This window comes from Aquarana catesbeiana, linkage group LG13 (genome assembly GCF_042186555.1).
Source record: "Aquarana catesbeiana isolate 2022-GZ linkage group LG13, ASM4218655v1, whole genome shotgun sequence".
Lineage (NCBI taxonomy): Eukaryota > Metazoa > Chordata > Amphibia > Anura > Ranidae > Aquarana > Aquarana catesbeiana.
Window position 1 is genome coordinate 44,372,240 of NC_133336.1, and position 17,322 is coordinate 44,389,561.

A 17,322-nucleotide genomic window follows, 5' to 3' on the forward strand; every position below is an offset into this window, starting at 1 on the left:
CACAACGCCAAGGTACTTCATTTTCCCCGTGACTCTTAATTGAGGTAGGCTCGTTGGGATAGGACTGGCCAATGGGTCAACCGGCAGGAGCGATGATTTCTCCCAGTTAATGGTCAGACCTGAAAATTTACCAAAGTCCTCCACCAAATGGACTACTTTCTCTAATGAGGAGATCGTGTCCCCCAGGAAGAATAAAACATCGTCCGCAAAAAGCGCTATTCTCTCTTCCTCGCCTTTCCTATGAAAGCCCTGCAGATCGGCTGATGATCTCACCGCTCCCGCCAATGGCTCCATAGCCAAGACAAACAACAAAGGGGACAAGGGGCAGCCCTGCCTGGTTCCTCTTTCAAGGGGGAAGCTTTCCGAGTAGTCATTGTTTACCTTGAGTCTTGCCTTTGGATGGTTATATAGGGTTTTTAACCAGCTGATGAATACGGGGCCGAATCCAAACCTCTCCAGGACCCACCAAAGATATTCCCACTCCAGGCTATCAAAGGCTTTGGCGGTATCCAAGGACAATATGGCTCTAGACCCCGCATTCTCCGCCGGTACCTGAAGGTTCAAGTAGGCCCGTCTAATATTGGTACTAGTAGACCGACCGGGAATAAACCCCGATTGGTCTGGATGTACAAGTTTTGTAATGCATTTATTTAGTCTGGATGCCAGTACCCTTGCAACAATCTTAGCGTCCGAACACAGTAATGAAATTGGTCTATATGAAGAGACTTCCGATAAATCTTTCCCCTCCTTTGGTATCACCACTATATCGGCCTCCGACATCGACAAGGGTAGCCTTCCGTCCTTGGTCGACTGCTCCAGTACTTTTAGAAGCTCCGGAAGTAGCACCTCCCCATACTTTCTATAGACCTCCAATGGCAAACCGTCCGGGCCTGGAGATTTCTGGCCTGACAGCTCCGCAACGGCCTTTTGCAACTCCTCCAGGGTCAGGGGAGAATCCATCTCGCTCCTGTCCCTTTCCGAGAGCACGGGCAGCTCCACCCCTTCTATAAACTTGTTCATAACGCGCCGGTCCGACCCCCTGCGCGACCTGTACAGATCCCTGTAAAACGCCGAAAAAGTCTCTAGGACCTTGGCGGGGTCGGAAGTAATTTCTCCAGGCGGTGTCTTAATTGAGAAAATGGCCGATGGGGATAGGTTAGATTTGGTTATAAGTGCCAACATCCGGCCCACTTTCTCCCCTTCACCAAAATAATTTTGCTTCTGGAAGAGTCTTTTATTTTCTACTCTTCTATTGATTACTTCTCTATACTCTTGTTGTCTACTGAGCCATAGCGCCTGTTTTTCCGGAGTTGGGTCCGCCACGTATTGTGCTTCAGACTCCATAGCTTCCCTACTGGCCCTCTCTTCCCATTCCCTTGACATTTTCTTAGTTATGACAACCTGCTGGTGTAGCAGTCCCCTAAGAAACGCTTTTAAAGTATCCCACACTACCCCCACAGGGGCTGAGCCTGAGTTAAACATTACAAACTCTTTTAATTTAGAGGTTACTTCTACTGGGCTGTTTATTAAGTCCAACCATAATGGTTTTATTGTCCACCTTTTATGGCTAGATTTAGCAGCTAGGTTCAGAGTCAGGATCAAGGGTGAGTGATCTGAAATGCCCCTCGGCTTATACTCTATGTTCCCTATTAATTGCATAGCATCCCTGTTGCCTATCGCCATATCTATGCGCGAGAGAGTGGAGTGCGTCCCTGAATAACAGGAGTACTGTCGGATGTTTGGGCTGTGGGATCTCCATAGATCGCACCACCCAACTTCCTCCAGGAGTTGGCCTAAGCGGCCCTCTAATAGCCTTTCCGCCCGGTTCATGGGCGGGAACCGATCCAATTTATTATCCAAAACTGTATTAAAATCCCCTACTAATATGATCGGTACGTCTACTTTGCGCTCCACAAACTCCAGCAGGTCCAGAATGATCTCTGTTTTAAACGGAGGGGGGATGTAAATATTTGCTAACACCAGGGGCTGATTTTCCACAACGCAGCTCAGAAAAATATAGCGACCCAGTGCGTCTATTCTGGCTTCCCTGCAGGAAAACGAGATACCTCTCCCCACCAATATGCTCACCCCTCTTGAGTATGAGGTGTGAACTGAGTGATACTGTTCTTGGAATTTGTGGTTCCGAGCCTGTAGTTTGGTATCATTAGTAAGGTGGGTTTCCTGCAGACAAGCCAGTTCAACGCCGTGAGCTTCCATTGCCAAAAATACCGCTGCCCTTTTGGTAGGATCACCCATGCCCCTGATGTTCCAGGAGCCTATCCTTAACGTTTTAAGAGGCATCTAAAAAGGAGAAACGAGAAAAAGCAAGAGGGAAAGAGAAAAAAAAAAAAAAAAAAAAAAAAAAAAGGGAAAAGGGGGAAAAGAAAAAAAGGTTTGTTTGTGCATTTATGGGTACCGGGCTCGTCGTGAACTCTGTGGTTGTGTAAGCGAGAAAAAAATACAGAAAAAAAGTGAGAAAAAATAAGGTGAGAGGGGGGCAGGGGGCCCCCGCGTCCGGGGATCCCCCCCCCCCTACAATTCCTAGCTGCAAGTACAAACCATTGTGCTAATATACATTACATTTGTTTTTGTGAACCAACTCTTCATAACTGTATATACCTTGCATTTACACCGTTGCCTATCCCTATGACTCACTGTGAACCCCCCTTCCCACCCGCCTGCAGTTTTATCCCCCCCCCTTCTTCCCACCCTTATTCGTGATCCCCCCCCCTGCCTAATTAGGCTAGCCCTGGGGGCTACGCTTGTGACCCTATTCCCCCCTCCCAACCATACAAGAAGTGACTCCCCACACATATGCTGATAAATTACATTGTGACTCGCTACCACGCTCATCCCCCCCGCCCCCCCACCCACGACCCATTTCCAAGCCCACAAAACAACATACACAGCTAGTGGAATCACATCCTTCATCCGTGCCTTCACTCTCGTGCCCCCCCCCAACCCCCCGCCCCCGTGTCAACTGCTAATTACTATGAAAAAAGAAGGGAAGAAAAAAAAAAAAAAAAAAAAAAAAAAAAAAAAAAAAAAAAAAAAAAAAAAGGAAAAATAAAAAAATGAACAAAAATCGAAAAAAGAAAAAAGAAAAAGTTGCGTTTTCCTCCTTTCCTGTCCAGGTTTGAATAACCTTTTTTTTAACCCTTAACTCTGTAGGCCCATTTTATTGTCTTCCAGCCATTTTGTTGCCCCTGCTGTTGTATCAAAGAAATGGGTAGATCCCAAGGCAGTGATGCGCAGCCGTGCAGGGTATAGCAGGGCGTATTCTATATTGTAAGTCCGTAAGCTACGCTTAATATCCCTATATTCAGCCCTTCGTTTCTGGAGGTCTGGGGAATAATCAGGAAAAAATGAGATCTTGACTCCGTTATACAGAATATCCCCCAGTTCTCTGGCCCTACGCATCAATATTGCCTTATCTCTATAGTTAAAGAGCTTCATTATTATTGGCCTAGGGTGCCCCCCTGATGGCGAGGCCCTGGTTGGCACTCTGTGGGCTCTCTCAATTGCAAAAAGATGAGAGAAAGTTTCCGTCCCAAATATACCCCTAAGCCACTTCTCCAAGAACTCCTCGGGGTGAGGACCCTCACACCGCTCCGGTAGGCCTACCACTCTCACGTTATTCCTACGGGACCTATTTTCGATTTCCTCCATTTTCGCTTTGTATAGGCCCATCTGCGTTTTTAGTGACTTGATATCTTGCTTCAGTGGGGTTAAGTCGTCCTCAACCTGGCTTACTCTCTCCTCCAATTCAGATGTTCTAGTTGTTACCCTTTGCAGTTCTTGGCTTACCCTAATAATCTCTTCCTTTAGTCCCGTCAGCTGGTCGCTCAGGTCGCTTAAAGAGGCTTTACAAGAATTGACAGCACATAAAACGTCCTTCAGCGTGGGTTCACCGTCTGCTGGTGCGTTTTGCGCAGCGGCATTACTGGTTGCTAATCCCACGGGGTCGCCCGTGGTACCTTTACTAATCGCCATTTTCGTTGTGTGCATTGCAGTTGGTCCCTTTCCTAGGCTCTTTCTGTCCCCTGAGCCCCCTACTTGCGACCTGTCCTGGTGCTGCTGAGTGTTTTTAGGTGGCGATGAAGTGGAGGGGTGAGCAAATTTTTCCAGTTTGGCCGCTGCTGCGACTGCTGCCTGATTCGCCTTTTCTTTTGAAGTACGGGTCATTTGGGATCCAGTATTGTCCTGTTGTTGTAGTTCCTCTCCCTTTTTTCTAGTCATGGCTTGTTGTATGAGCCGGGGGGATATATAAAAGGGTTTAGCCGCTCGTGGGGTTAGTATTTCCCCCCCCTCTCCAATCTCTTCCCCTGCTCCTTTTCTCTTCACTTAGTGCAGTTACAAACTCAGTAGTATCCCTTATTAGTATAGCCCTCAACCAACCATCAGAAAGTGACTTTCCCCAAATATGCACAAATCACTATAAAATAGTGCAACAGGTTGCTTGAACCAGCCTGGGCTCAGGACAGGTCACAGAATGATAATAAATCAGGCTGGCTGAGCTCACCTGTACCTCCTCTCCCCCTTCATCCACGGCATTTAGGCTAATCCCTGGGGAGAGGGGAGAGACAGTCCACTTCCAGCACGCCCGCTAGTATGGTCACAAAAGCTGATACCTTAACGCTGCCGGGTACCTGGGCAGCACAGGGACGCTCCTGTTGGTGGCTCTTTTCTCTGTGAGTACACGCCGTCCCCACCGTCTCCTTCCTCTGATAGTGAAGCCTTAGCCGTCGCCCAGGCAACCGCCCCAAGCAGGGAGCCAGAGCTCCTCCTCTCCACTTCCGAAGGATCAGGGCACAGCTTCTCCCGAGCGGCTAGGATAATGTTCCGGCGTCACGCTCCGGGGGAGGCAGGGGCAGGGGGACCGAGCAGCTGGGTAGGCACAGGGTCCTGTAGGGGGAGAGATCGCTCACAGCCAGGTCGGAGGCGCTGGAGCGGATTGCTATAGACACGGAGGCATCGGGCTGGGGGGAGTTCGCTCACCCCTCCTCTCACTCCCACATCCGGTCACGCCCCGCCCCCCCTCCCGATCTTAACAAAGCATTTTTCTGATTCTATACAGAGTTCTCTTCTTACGTGGACAGCTGTAAAAAAAAAAAAAAAAAAAAAAAAAAAAAAAAAACGGGCAGTCTGCCAAGTTTCACAACATTCCTCAGCCCTGAGCTAACTATAAACATTGTAAGGTTTTGTTCTTTGATGAACTTCGGTCTGAAAATGAGGGAAGTTTTTTTTTTTTTTTAACAATCAGGTTCTTTTTATTGAGAAGATAAATTGCAGAACTAGGACATAAAAAAAAGAAAAGTAATCAAGATACAATGGCTAGATAACCAACAGGCATGACATTTTAGGTGACAGGTGAATTCAATTAACATCAAACAACCGTGTACAACCTAGATTACATTGGACTCATGTAGAGGTACTTAATGATAAGACCTATCCAGGTCTATTATTGTAACTAGGTATTATCAATGATGAATCAGGTGCAGAGAAGGGGGGGGGCAGGGTCCAGGCCCTTGCACCAGACTTTTCCTCTTAGGTCGATGTCCACAGCTACCACACTTTTTCAAATTTCCAAGGGCATCCTCTGCTAATGTATGTCAATTTGTAAAGTGGCATTGCTGCGTCGACCATGGCCAGCCAGGAGGAAACCGTAGGCAGACCAGGGGAAAGCCATTTACAAATAATCACCTTTTTTGGCATAGAACAGTAAGTATGAAATGAGCAGTTTGTTGTGGTGGGATCATTGATCGTCATCCTGAATCCCCAGCAGGGCCAGCTCCGGCGACAGAGGGATTGACATTTCTAATTTGACATTAAGAAGTTCATACACCTCCCTCCAAAAGATCTGTATCTTAGGGCAGTCCCAAAGCATGTGAAGGAGGCTAGCCATATGTACTAGGCATCGTGGGCAATAGGGATTCCTGTCTGGGTAAATTTTTTTGGAGCCTAACGGGTGTATGATATACTCTATGGATCAATTTTATTTGTATTAACTTATCCTTAGAAGAGATAACCAACTTGGGGCACTTTTCCAGAGAATCCTCCCAGTCCTCCCTATCCAGGGAAGGTATATAAGTCCTCCAATTGTCCCAAAGTTTCTCAATTTTGGGTGAGTCAGTCCTAAGTAAAATCCCATACAGAACAGAGAGCGGCTTCCCAAGATCCTCCTGTGAAAGAACCGTTTCAGCAGGGTCTAAGTGGAGTAGGGGCCTAGTGGGAAACTGAGCCCTAGCAGCATGTCGGAGTTGGAGGTATCTGAAGAACATCCATCCCGGTTGGGGAAAGGCCCAGCAAAGCTGTGCATATGTCAATAATATTCTGCCTGGCATTATGTCACGTAGAGTTTTAATACCAAACCTGGCCCAGATCTGAGGGTCAGGAATTGAGTTAAAGTGAGCCAGGTTTGGGTTCCCCCAGAGAGGCTGCACCGGAGACCACCTACCCTCCTGGAAGAAACGCTTCCTGGCTGCCACCAAGACTCGGAGTGTGGTTTTAGTGGGGATTGGCACCGTCTTGTAAGCCCTGACCCCCCTGTACGCTAAGTTACGTAGGTTCATCAGTGAGCCCAGAAAGGCGGCCTCAAGGCACACTGCTGCATTGGTCAAACCACCAGTATATCGATACTAAGAGCCCTTTCACACTGGGGCGGTTTGCAGGCGCTATTGCGCTAATAATAGCGCCTGCAAACCGACCCGAAAGTGCCGCTACTTTCATTCCAGTGTGAAAGCACCGAGGGCTTTCACACTGGAGCGATGTCCTGCCAGCAGCATCTTCGGAGCGGTGAAGGAGCGGTGTGTATACCGCTCCTTTACTGCTCCTGCCCATTGAAATCAATGGGACGGCGCGGCTATACCGCCGGCAAAGCGCCTCTGCAGAGGCGCTTTGCGGTGGTATTTAACCCTTTCTCGGCCGCTAGCGGGGGGGTAAAACCGCCCCCGCTAGCGGCTGCATACCGATGGTAAAACGCAGCTAATAATAGCGGCGTTTTACCGCCGACGCCGCCCCCGCCCCAGTGTGAAAGGGCTCTAAGACAGCGGCCCAATAATATACTTGAAGGTTAGGTAGAGCAAGACCCCCTAGTTGAGTAGGAAGTTGAAGAGTGGACTACTTGGGACGGCCCCATTCCAGATGAATGCACTAATACACCTATCCATTTCTTTGAAAAAGGAGACTGGGATCCATACTTGGCTGTTTCGAAACAAATAATTAAATTTCGGGAGCAGAACCATTTTGAAAATATTAATGCGCCCGAGGAGATTCAAAGGGAGCCCTGACCACACGAGCACTTCTCTTTAAGAAGAGTTAGTAGCGGGAAAATATTTCGGGAATAATACTGTGTTACTTCTCTCGTCACCACCACCCCTAGATATTTAAATTCTGATACCCAGCGCAGTGGGGACGGACTGGCAGAAGCTTGGTCGTCCAGCGGAAAAATGATCAATTTGAACCAATTAATTCTAACTCCCGAGAATTTCCCAAAAACCTCAAACGTTTCCAGGGCGGCCAAGAGCGAGGGCCCCGCATCATTCAAGTATAGCAGGGCATCATCGGCATACAGGGATATCTTCTCCTCCAGCCTCCCCACTGCCAAACCTCGTATCTCCTGGGACTCCCTGACCGAAATCGCCAGGGGTTCCAGTGCCAGGGCAAAGAGACTGGGGGAGAGGGGACACCCCTGCCGGGTCCCCCTGTACAGCGGAAAGGGCTCAGATACCCAAGTATTAGTGCGGACCCGTGCCCTAGGCCTCCCATACAACATCCGGATCCAGTGTATAAATTTGGGACCAAAACCGAATCTACGCAGGACCTCCCATAGATAGTCCTATTCAACAGAATTGAATGCCTTTTTGGCATCCAGGGAGGCCACTACGCGAGACCCGACTCGGTCATGAGTCAAAGACAAATTCAGGAATAGTTGTCGAATATTGATGTCATTGCCCTTACCCGGCATAAACCCAGTCTGGTCTACATGGACCAGGTCGGAGATTACTTTAGCCAATCGTACAGCAAGTATTTTGGCAAGGACCTTAGCTTCCACATTTAATAATGAGATAGGCCTGTACGAGGCACATTCTAAAGGGTCCTTACCGGGCTTAGGCACCAACACAATAACTGCTTCTGCCATAGAGTCTGGGAGGACACCCTGTTTAGCAAAGTCAGATAGGAGAGTCGTCAGTCTGGGGGCCAGCATGTCAACATGTTGGGAGAAAAACTCCATGGGAAGACCATCCACACCCGGGGTCTTGCCCCCTTGCAGACCTGCAATAGCAGCTTGGACCTCCTCTAGGGTGATGTCCTCCTCTAACCTTTTCTTAGAATCCTATTCCAGCACCTGGAATGCAATATCCCCCAGGAACTCCTGCAGGTCTGAGGGAGAATATTGTGCCCTTGAGGAGTACACTCCTTGAAGAATCAGGGAGAACCTATTATTTATACCCTCAGGAGATGTTATCGCATGACCTCCCTCATCCCTCATTCCAGCAATGTGAATAGAAGAAGTCTGTCCCCTGGCTAGCCACGCCAGCAGCCGGCCATTCTCGTCGCCGTGTTCAAATACCCTCTGGGCAGAGTACAACATTGTTTTTTTGGTCTGGTCAATGTGGCACAAAGAAAGTTCCCTAAGGATCTGCTGCCACGCATAATAATTGAACTCTATGGGGGAGCCTACATATTCCCTTTCCCGTCTCTCTGCCTGCGCCTCTAGGTCTCCCAAGGCCTTAGCCTCCTCCCTCTGCACTGAGGAAATCCGGGATATGTATTCACCCCGCATGCTGGCCTTAAAGGCATCCCACTGTGCACCAGAGCCAGCCGAGCTGTGATCAAAGGATCAATGGTTACAGGTAGCCTCCGCCACATCTTCCTGTATCCTAGCATCCAGGGCCCAATACCTGGAGAGACGCCACAATCGCAGGCCCGAGGATTCAGTTAGGGAATTGTTAGGCAGATGGGGGCATGATCAGAAATTCCTCTAGAAAGATGGCAATCCTCCCTGACCCAATTGAGGGTCTGTAGCTGAAGCAAATACCAAGTCAATTCTGGAAAGGGCTTTGTATGAGGCAGAATGACAGGTATATTCCCGGGTATGAGGGTGAAAATGCCGCCACACATCTGTCAACTGATACATCTCTGCCCATCGGGGGAGATCTGAAGTTGATCGGCCTGTAGAGTGAAGCCTATCCAGGTTGTGGGAAGAAACCATATTGAAATCTCCAAAAATATAAAACTCAGGGGTATCATAGGCTAGTATTACCCCCATTAGATGAATTAATAGTTGTATCCGAGCCAGAGGGGGCAGATACACACCAATCAATACCAGACGTTTATCATGGATACAAACATGTAGGACCATTTATCTGCCCCCCCCCCCCCCCCGGGTCTATGCGCACCTCCAAGAGCTGAAACGGTAAGGATTTCCTGACCAGGACACTAACACCCCGGGCATAACAGGAGTATGTGGAATGGTAAGCTGCCCCCACCCATGATCTCCGCAGGGCCAAAATCCTAGAGCCCGTTAAGTGGGTCTCTAGAAGAATACATATGTGCGGAGCAGCTCCCTGCAAGTACCAGAACACTAGGGATCTCTTAACAGCTGAATTGAGGCCCCGGACATTCCAAGAGATAATTTTAAGTTGAGCCATGGGTATTTATTGGAAAATATCTGCATATGGGGTTACATAGAGACATGTAGTATGCTGACCCGGGAAGCAGATCCGCCCCCCACCAATCCCCCAACATTTTGTCGATGCACCTAGAAAAAGAAAAAGTTATGCATGTCATGTCACCATAAATTATACAGAGGGCAACAGGCCCCCAACAGGGACTAGCCCTAACCATAAACTTAACATTTCCCCAAGATCACTGCAACCGCAGTATAAACCACCCCCCACCCCGCATTCCCCACAAATGGAAGCAATGCTTATAGTCCCGAACCCTTGCCATAACTGTAGGCAACAAAACGTTAACCAGAGAGGGTGTATATCTCAGTGAGGCCGAGATAAGTGTTTGGAGAGTTCAGCACTTCTCAGTGGAGATACTGGCAATAAGCAACAGCACACAGTCTCCTGGAAACTTCCAGGGGCACATACTTGAGATCCTATTCCAGTAGATGAGACAGTCCACCAGGCCCGGATAGTTAGTTGAAAACAATTTAGTCAGGAGACAAGTTTCATGCACTGACAAGTCTTGTTAATCCGATCAAGTGTGGGACGATTGCTCGTCACAGGACCACAGTAAGCACAGTATTCGTGGCCTATGGTGGGTAGATTCAAGAACATATGGGCAATCTGACCAAATGAGTAAAGTCATTGGCGGCACTGAACACTATTCACATGGCATATTAGAGTACTTACAGAGGAGACTCCCGATCACCCCCGTGGAGGCAGAGTCTCCAGCCATGCCGCAGCTTCTCTGGGTGAAGTGAAAAAACGTACTGATTCACCATCCTGCACACGGAGGCGAGCGGGAAACAGCACACTGTATCGAAGAGCCTGGGCTCTCAGCTCAACCTTTACCTTATCAAATGAGCGTCAAAGCTTTTGTGTCTCCGCAAAGTAGTTGGGAAAAAACATCAGCTTAGTATTCTGATACTTCAGCTCACCAACTCCTCTTGCTGCACGTAATACCTCATCTCTGTCCCTAAAATTAAGCAGCCGAAAGATCAGGGTACGAGGAGGGGAGCCCACGGGGTTAGGGGATGGCGGGATCCTATGCGCTCTCTCCACAACATAATGCGGGGAGAATTGTGCATCTGGGAGGATGGAGCGGAGCAAGTCTTCCACAAAAGCAGTACGGTTTTTCCCTTCCACCCCTTCAGGTAAACCTATCACCATCATCAAATTATTCCTCCGATTTCTGTTTTCTGCATCATCCATTTTATATTTCAGCGCCCTTACCTTAGAGCACAGTGTCTGAAGAGAGGCACCATGCTCCGTCACGGTATCTTCTGTATGGCTGACTCTCTGCTCCACCTCAGTCACCCGGGAGCGAATCTTATCAAGATCTTGTCTAAGAAAAGATGCATGGCCTCACCAAACAATATACACTACATCAGAAATAATAGAACGTACCATCACCCGAGTTAAATTTGGAATAGATATTTGGGAGTATGCGCCCCAACCCCAAACTCACCAAGGAAGAGAAATGCAAGCAGACTATCACAGTACATATAAAAGGACATATGCAGGAATAAACAAGGAATATATATATAAAAATAGAAACATTTATTGATATAACACAGAAAAAAACATAACATATGTTAAAAAATGTGCACAGATGACATGGAATTTCGACTGATGGTATGAACAGTGCTCCGTGAGATGTTCAAAGCTTGGGATTGTTGTTTTATAACCTAACCTTGCTTTAAACTTCTCCACAACTTTATCTCTGACCTGTCTGGTGTGTTCCTTGGCCTTCATGATGCTGTTTGTTCACTACGGTTCTCTAACAAACCTCTGAGGGCTTCACAGAACAGCTGTATTTATACTGGGATTAAATTACACACAGGTGGACTCTATTTACTAATTATGTGTCTTCTGAAGGCAATTGGTTCTACCAGATTTTAGTTAGGGGTATCAGAGTAAATGGGGCTGAGTACAAATGCACGCCACACTTATTTATTTGTAAAAAAATTTGAAAACCATTTATCATTTTCTTTCCAGTTATGTGCCACTTTGTGTTGGCCTATCACATACAATCCAATAAAATACATTTACGTTTTTGGTTGTAACATGACAAAATGTGGAACATTTCAAGGGGTATGAATACATTTTCAAGGCACTGTAGGATATTTAATGAATCTTTAGTGAAACACATACAGTAGGTGTGAAGCGAGCCTTTGTGTGGCACAAGTAATACAGGGCTCAGTCTGCTCTTTCAGACTCTTTGGTTTTGATGCATTGGCAAACATGGACATCAGTTGGCCTCTTTTTTGTTTAATCCTGATATGTTTATTTAATTTGTACAGAACTCTATTAATTCATGTTCTTTTTTTATATGTGCCTGGAGTTTTGCTTTAATGAACATCTATAAAAACAAGATAATGTTTTCTTCACGTCAACTGATAATTTAATGAGTTCAGCATTGTGTTCATTACGGAAGGAACATTCTGTATTGTTCAGACACACAGAGATGATCTGTTATAGAAACATAATCCTTTTTTTATTTTACAGACGTCTGATGGCTCTGAAAGAGGAGCAGAATACAGGACAATGGCAGTACAATGAGATCTGCATGGGCATGGGACAGACCTGCATGTTTCCAAAACTCATTAATAATTATTACCAGTACATTATCTCTTTTGGAGAGGATGAAGCAGGTAATTGCAGAAAACTGTTGTCTCTCTACCAGATATCATAATAAATATAAGTCTTTACTTTGAAGACAGGGTTTAGTCTGTATTGCTGGAAAGCCCTGGTGCCCAACCTGGGGTCCAAGGAATGGCACTTGTTTTGTGGCCCACAGACCCCAACACTGGTTTGTAAATGGGCTGTAAGGGCAGTGATCTCAGTCTCATGTGGCATGTTCACATGTTCTCACTGTCTCTGGCAGGCTCAGGTCTCCAGACTGCAATCACACCTGTAGCACATCCACAGTCTCTAACCGTCTCTTCAAAGATTCACGTGAAACCAAATAAGAGTGCCAAAGTTCATTTTAAGAGTCCAAAATTCTATATTGTCGATGATAATCAAATCCCAAATCCAGGCATAAAAAAGTTTTCCCATGCAGTGGGGCTGTGCCTACACTGCACAGGTCAACTGCTCGTTTTGTCCAGGGGAGAGGAGAAAGCTGAATACTCACCTGATGCTCCACTCCACTGGCAAACAGTGCCCCCCCCCCCACGATCCAGCAGAGGACTGTTCCTGAGGTCCTCACGTCCAGAGCATGTCTATGGGCGTGATGGTTTCTATACAGAGCTGCACCAGATTTTGCAGGCTCCAGCGTTAGTAAATTCCCCCCATTGTGTTTTTTCACTAGCACTAGGTCATGCGACTGTTTTGCTTTTCTTGCACTATGCCTTTTAGCAGGCCTCATGGCTAGATGGGGCAATTTCTTATACTGGCCGTGTATTCACTTGGCTCTTTTTCCATAGCACCTATTTATTCATTCATGAATACTTCACTGCATGTATATTGTTTTTTTGGTTGTTGTTTGTTCTTTGTGCATCGCACAGAAGAGTGCAGGTTATTGGGGTCGTGCCCTGATGTCGGGGGGGGGGGTTCCGTGGCCTTCAAATCGTTTATCTCTCCCCATCCAGAGGGGTCTCTCTTTGAGAGTACTTGGTGGACCAGCTTTGGCTGGTCTCTCAGGAGGGTTGTCCATCTGGCCTCGGCCTTGGTAGACCATGGCGTACCTTGTCAGACGCCTTGTGCCCCAGGAGGTTCGAGGTTGGAGGACATTCCGGGTTTTGGCCCTTCTGTGCCTTCTATGCATTTTTGTGTGCTGTGATTTCGCGGTTCACTTTTTTGTTCACAGGGGTTTGACAGCACTACACTGCTTAGCTTTAAAAAAAAAAAATAGTTAAAATAAGGTCTTTAGCATTAGTGATCAGCTTGGGTTTGGCCAAGCCTGGATGTAAGCTGTCATTCATGGGCCAATCTGTTGATGCCTGGACATTCCCCACCCTGCAGTTGCACGTACACAAAGGGGTAAGGATACTTGTAACATCACTGACCTAATCATGTGACCATATTAGGTCAATGATGTCACAAGTACCCCTTCCCCTTTGTGTTATGTACAATTGCAGGGTGGTGAATCCTGGCCTGCAGCTCATTGCCCTGGTACAAATAGCTACATAGGTTAGGCTGAGCATGGGTTTGGTCTGAACCTGGAGCCAAACCCAAGGATCCAGGGAAAACAAAATATAATTATACAACGGTATTAAACTTCAGCCTTAATGTATATGTAAACTTGATCACTAAAGTGTCATATAAGTCTTAAAGAGAACCTGTTTCCAACCTAAAAGTCTGCTGGCAAAAACTCAGAAAAATCAAATTTTTTTAAATGCTTACTTGCTGCTTTATTCTTTTCAGTTTACATATTTTTTCATTTGCAATTTGCCTTTGACCTAATTCTGACTTCTCTGGGAAATCCTTTTAGATGTCTACAGAAGGTGTAAATACATTAAATGCACAATGCACATGTTATGTTATTTTAAGATTGTGATTGAAATGAATGGTCTAGAGACAAGGTCTACTTAAATTGACCCTGTCAATGATCAGGCAAATTTAAAAATGTTAAAAACTACTTTTAAAATTACATTCAAATGTTTAAGCTTATGAGATATTTTAGTAATGGTGGTATATTGAATTTTTGGTATTTGCTGATCAATTCTGTTGATGAGATCTCTGTGTTGGTTTCCAATGCAGCGTACACACGGTCGTACTTTTCGCCAACAAAAGTCCGACAGTCTTTCCGACGGACTTTCGACGGAGTTACGACGGACTTTCGACGGACTTTCTAAAGACCAGACTTGCCTACACACGATCACACCAAAGTCCGACGGATTAGTACGTGTTGACATACGACTGGACTAAAATAAGGAAGTTGATAGCCAGTAGCCAATAGCTGCCTTAGCGTCGGTTTTTGTCCGTCGGACTAGCATACAGACGAGCGGATTTTTCGACCGGACCCAAGTCCGTCGGAAAGATTTGAAGCATGTTCCAAATCTAAAGTCCGTCAGATTTTCGACTGAAAAAGTCCACTGCAGGTCCGATGAAGCCCACACACGGTCGAATTGTCCGCTGGACCCGGTCCGTCGAACCAGTCCGGTCCAAAAGTCCACTCGTGTGTACACGGCATTAGTCGGCAGACCTGATTTTTCCATTATAAGTTGACAAAGAAAACTACCAGGAAGACAGACACATGCTTGTGCAAATACTGCAAAAGCTATGCAAAATCTCAAGGCACCGCAGTCAAAAATTTAGGAAAAGTAAATGTTACTTACCAATAGAAAACCAGAGCCTGGGACGATGCACACAACTGCCTTGATAAAATTAACTGCACATCAAAAGCACCTGTTCACATCAGAGGTCCCCCCATCATATTAGTGGTACCCCTTTATTATATTAGAGGTTGCCTCATCACACCAGAGATCCACCTTCATATCAGAAGTCCCCCCTTCACATCAGAGGCTCCCCCTTTACACCAGATCCCCCATCACATCAGAGGTCCCCCATCACATCAGAGGTCCCCCTTCACATCAGAGCCCCCCCCCCCCCATTACATCAGAGGTCATTACATCAGAGGTCTCCACTTCATATCAAAAGCTCCCCTTCACATCAGAGGTCCCCCCATCACATCAGAGGTCTCCACTTCACATCAAAAGCCCCCCTTCACATCAGAGGTCCCCCATCACATTAGAGGTACCCCTTCATAGCAGAGTCCCCCTTCATTATATTAGAGGTCTCCTCATCACATCAGAGACCCCCCTTCACATCAGAGGTCCCCCCTTCACTTTAGAGGACCACCCTTCACATCAGAGGCTCGCCCTTCACATCAGAGCCCTCCCATTACATCAAAGGTCCCCCTTCACATCAGAGTCCCCCCCATTACATCAGAGGTCCTCCTATCACATCAGAGGTCCCCTTTCACATCAGAGCCATCCCCAACCCCCACCACATCAAAGGACTCCCCTTCCCATCAAATCAGAGGTCTCAAGATCAACACCCCCCCTTCCCCCCTTCATATCAGGGGTCCCCCTATCACATCAGAGGTACCCCTTCATAGCAGAGTCCCCCTTCATTATATTAGAGGTCTCCTCATCACATCAGAGGTCCCCCCTTCACATCAGAGGACCACCCTTCACATCAGAGGCTCCCCCTTCACAACAGAGGCTCCCCCTTCACATCGGAGACCCCCCTTCACATCAGAGGTCCCCCCTTCACATCAGAGGACCACCCTTCACATCAGAGGACCCCCCCTTCACATTAGAGGACCACCCTTCACATCAGAGGCTCCCATTTCACATCAGAGCCCTCCCATTACATCAGAGGTCCCCCCCTCCACATCAGAGCCCCCCCTTCATTACATCAGAGGCCCTCCCATCACATCAGAGGTCCCCTTTCACATCGGAGCACCCCCTCCCACCACCACCACATCAAAGGACTTCCCTTTCCATCACATCAGAGGTCCCCCTTCACATCATAGCCCTCCCCCCATCACATCTAAGATCCTCCTATTCTATCAGGGGTTACTTCTTCACATCAGAGGCCCCATAATATCTGAGGTCCCCGCCAGCATATCAGAGCCCCCATCTACATGAGGGCCCCCCTGGGCAAGCTGGGTCCTGTGCTCGCGGCACTTCAGGGCAACCCTCGGAGTGTTACTCAATCGTTACCCTGATTGAGAAACACTGCTCTAGGGTCTGATAAAATACATATAGCAGAAATCAGTAAACACTACATTATTTGTAGATACCGTAGTTATTACTATCTAACCATGCTAATTTTTTTGTTTTATTCAAAGGGGAGCTGTACTTCATGTCCACTGGTATACCAAGTGCTACTTCTCCCACTGGTGTTTTGTACAAGATCGTTGACACTTCAAGGTAAAAATAACCAACGTAAAATACAAGTTATCTTTCTGTGTATGTAAGACCCCCTGTACTAGATTTCAGATAAATGGCAATAGATTCAGTTTACAAAGCCAACATGCATAGATAAGGATCCTTATGCTAAAGATAAAAAAAAGTGACAGATATTTTCAGCCCAATATAATGAGATCTCCAAATTACAGTCACATGTCTTGTATTAAAGTGATTCTAAAGGTGTTTATGTTACGAAAAACCTAACAAACATTTTATACTTACCTGCTCTGTGCAATTGTTTTAGTTTGTTGCTATGGGGGCACTCGAGCAGGCTCGCTCCCGAGCCACACTCCTGTGAATGGACATTGTCCAGCTCCTTGTTCTCTCCTCACTGGCTCATGTGATTGGGGAGGGTGAAGATGTGGGGGTAGTTGCCAAAGCTAACCCATACACATAGACACCCAGGGGGAATTAAATGGACTTTCTCGGTACTGATATAACCACAAGATTTGATTTTACTGAAGGTACTAATGGGTGGAAGATTATAGTGATGAGAAACCGATACAGGGTGCATGTGTGGTTTAGAATAAGGAAAGGTTAGCGAGAGAAGAAGGGAGAAAAAAGACAGAGGGAAAGGTATTAGGGGAGAAAAGAAAGGAGGGGAAAAGGAAAACATCCCAGAAAATTAGAAAACACCACACCACATACTATATAGGGATCTCACCAAATTGCAATATACTGGTAAAGAGAGTTGTTAGGGCTAAGTTGTTGGAAGGGCAGAAGGC

General features: G+C 46.8%; 1 protein-coding gene across 1 annotated transcript in view; it reads left to right on the plus strand.

Annotated features, from left to right (window-relative positions):
* HHIPL1 (HHIP like 1) overlaps nucleotides 1-17,322 on the plus strand; it is a 55,924-nt gene that overhangs the window by 17,357 nt on the left and 21,245 nt on the right. The window contains exons 6-7 of the mRNA XM_073609898.1: nucleotides 12,183-12,328; nucleotides 16,477-16,558. Coding sequence (XP_073465999.1) covers nucleotides 12,183-12,328; nucleotides 16,477-16,558 — 228 coding nt within the window. The remainder of the gene's footprint in view (nucleotides 1-12,182; nucleotides 12,329-16,476; nucleotides 16,559-17,322) is intronic.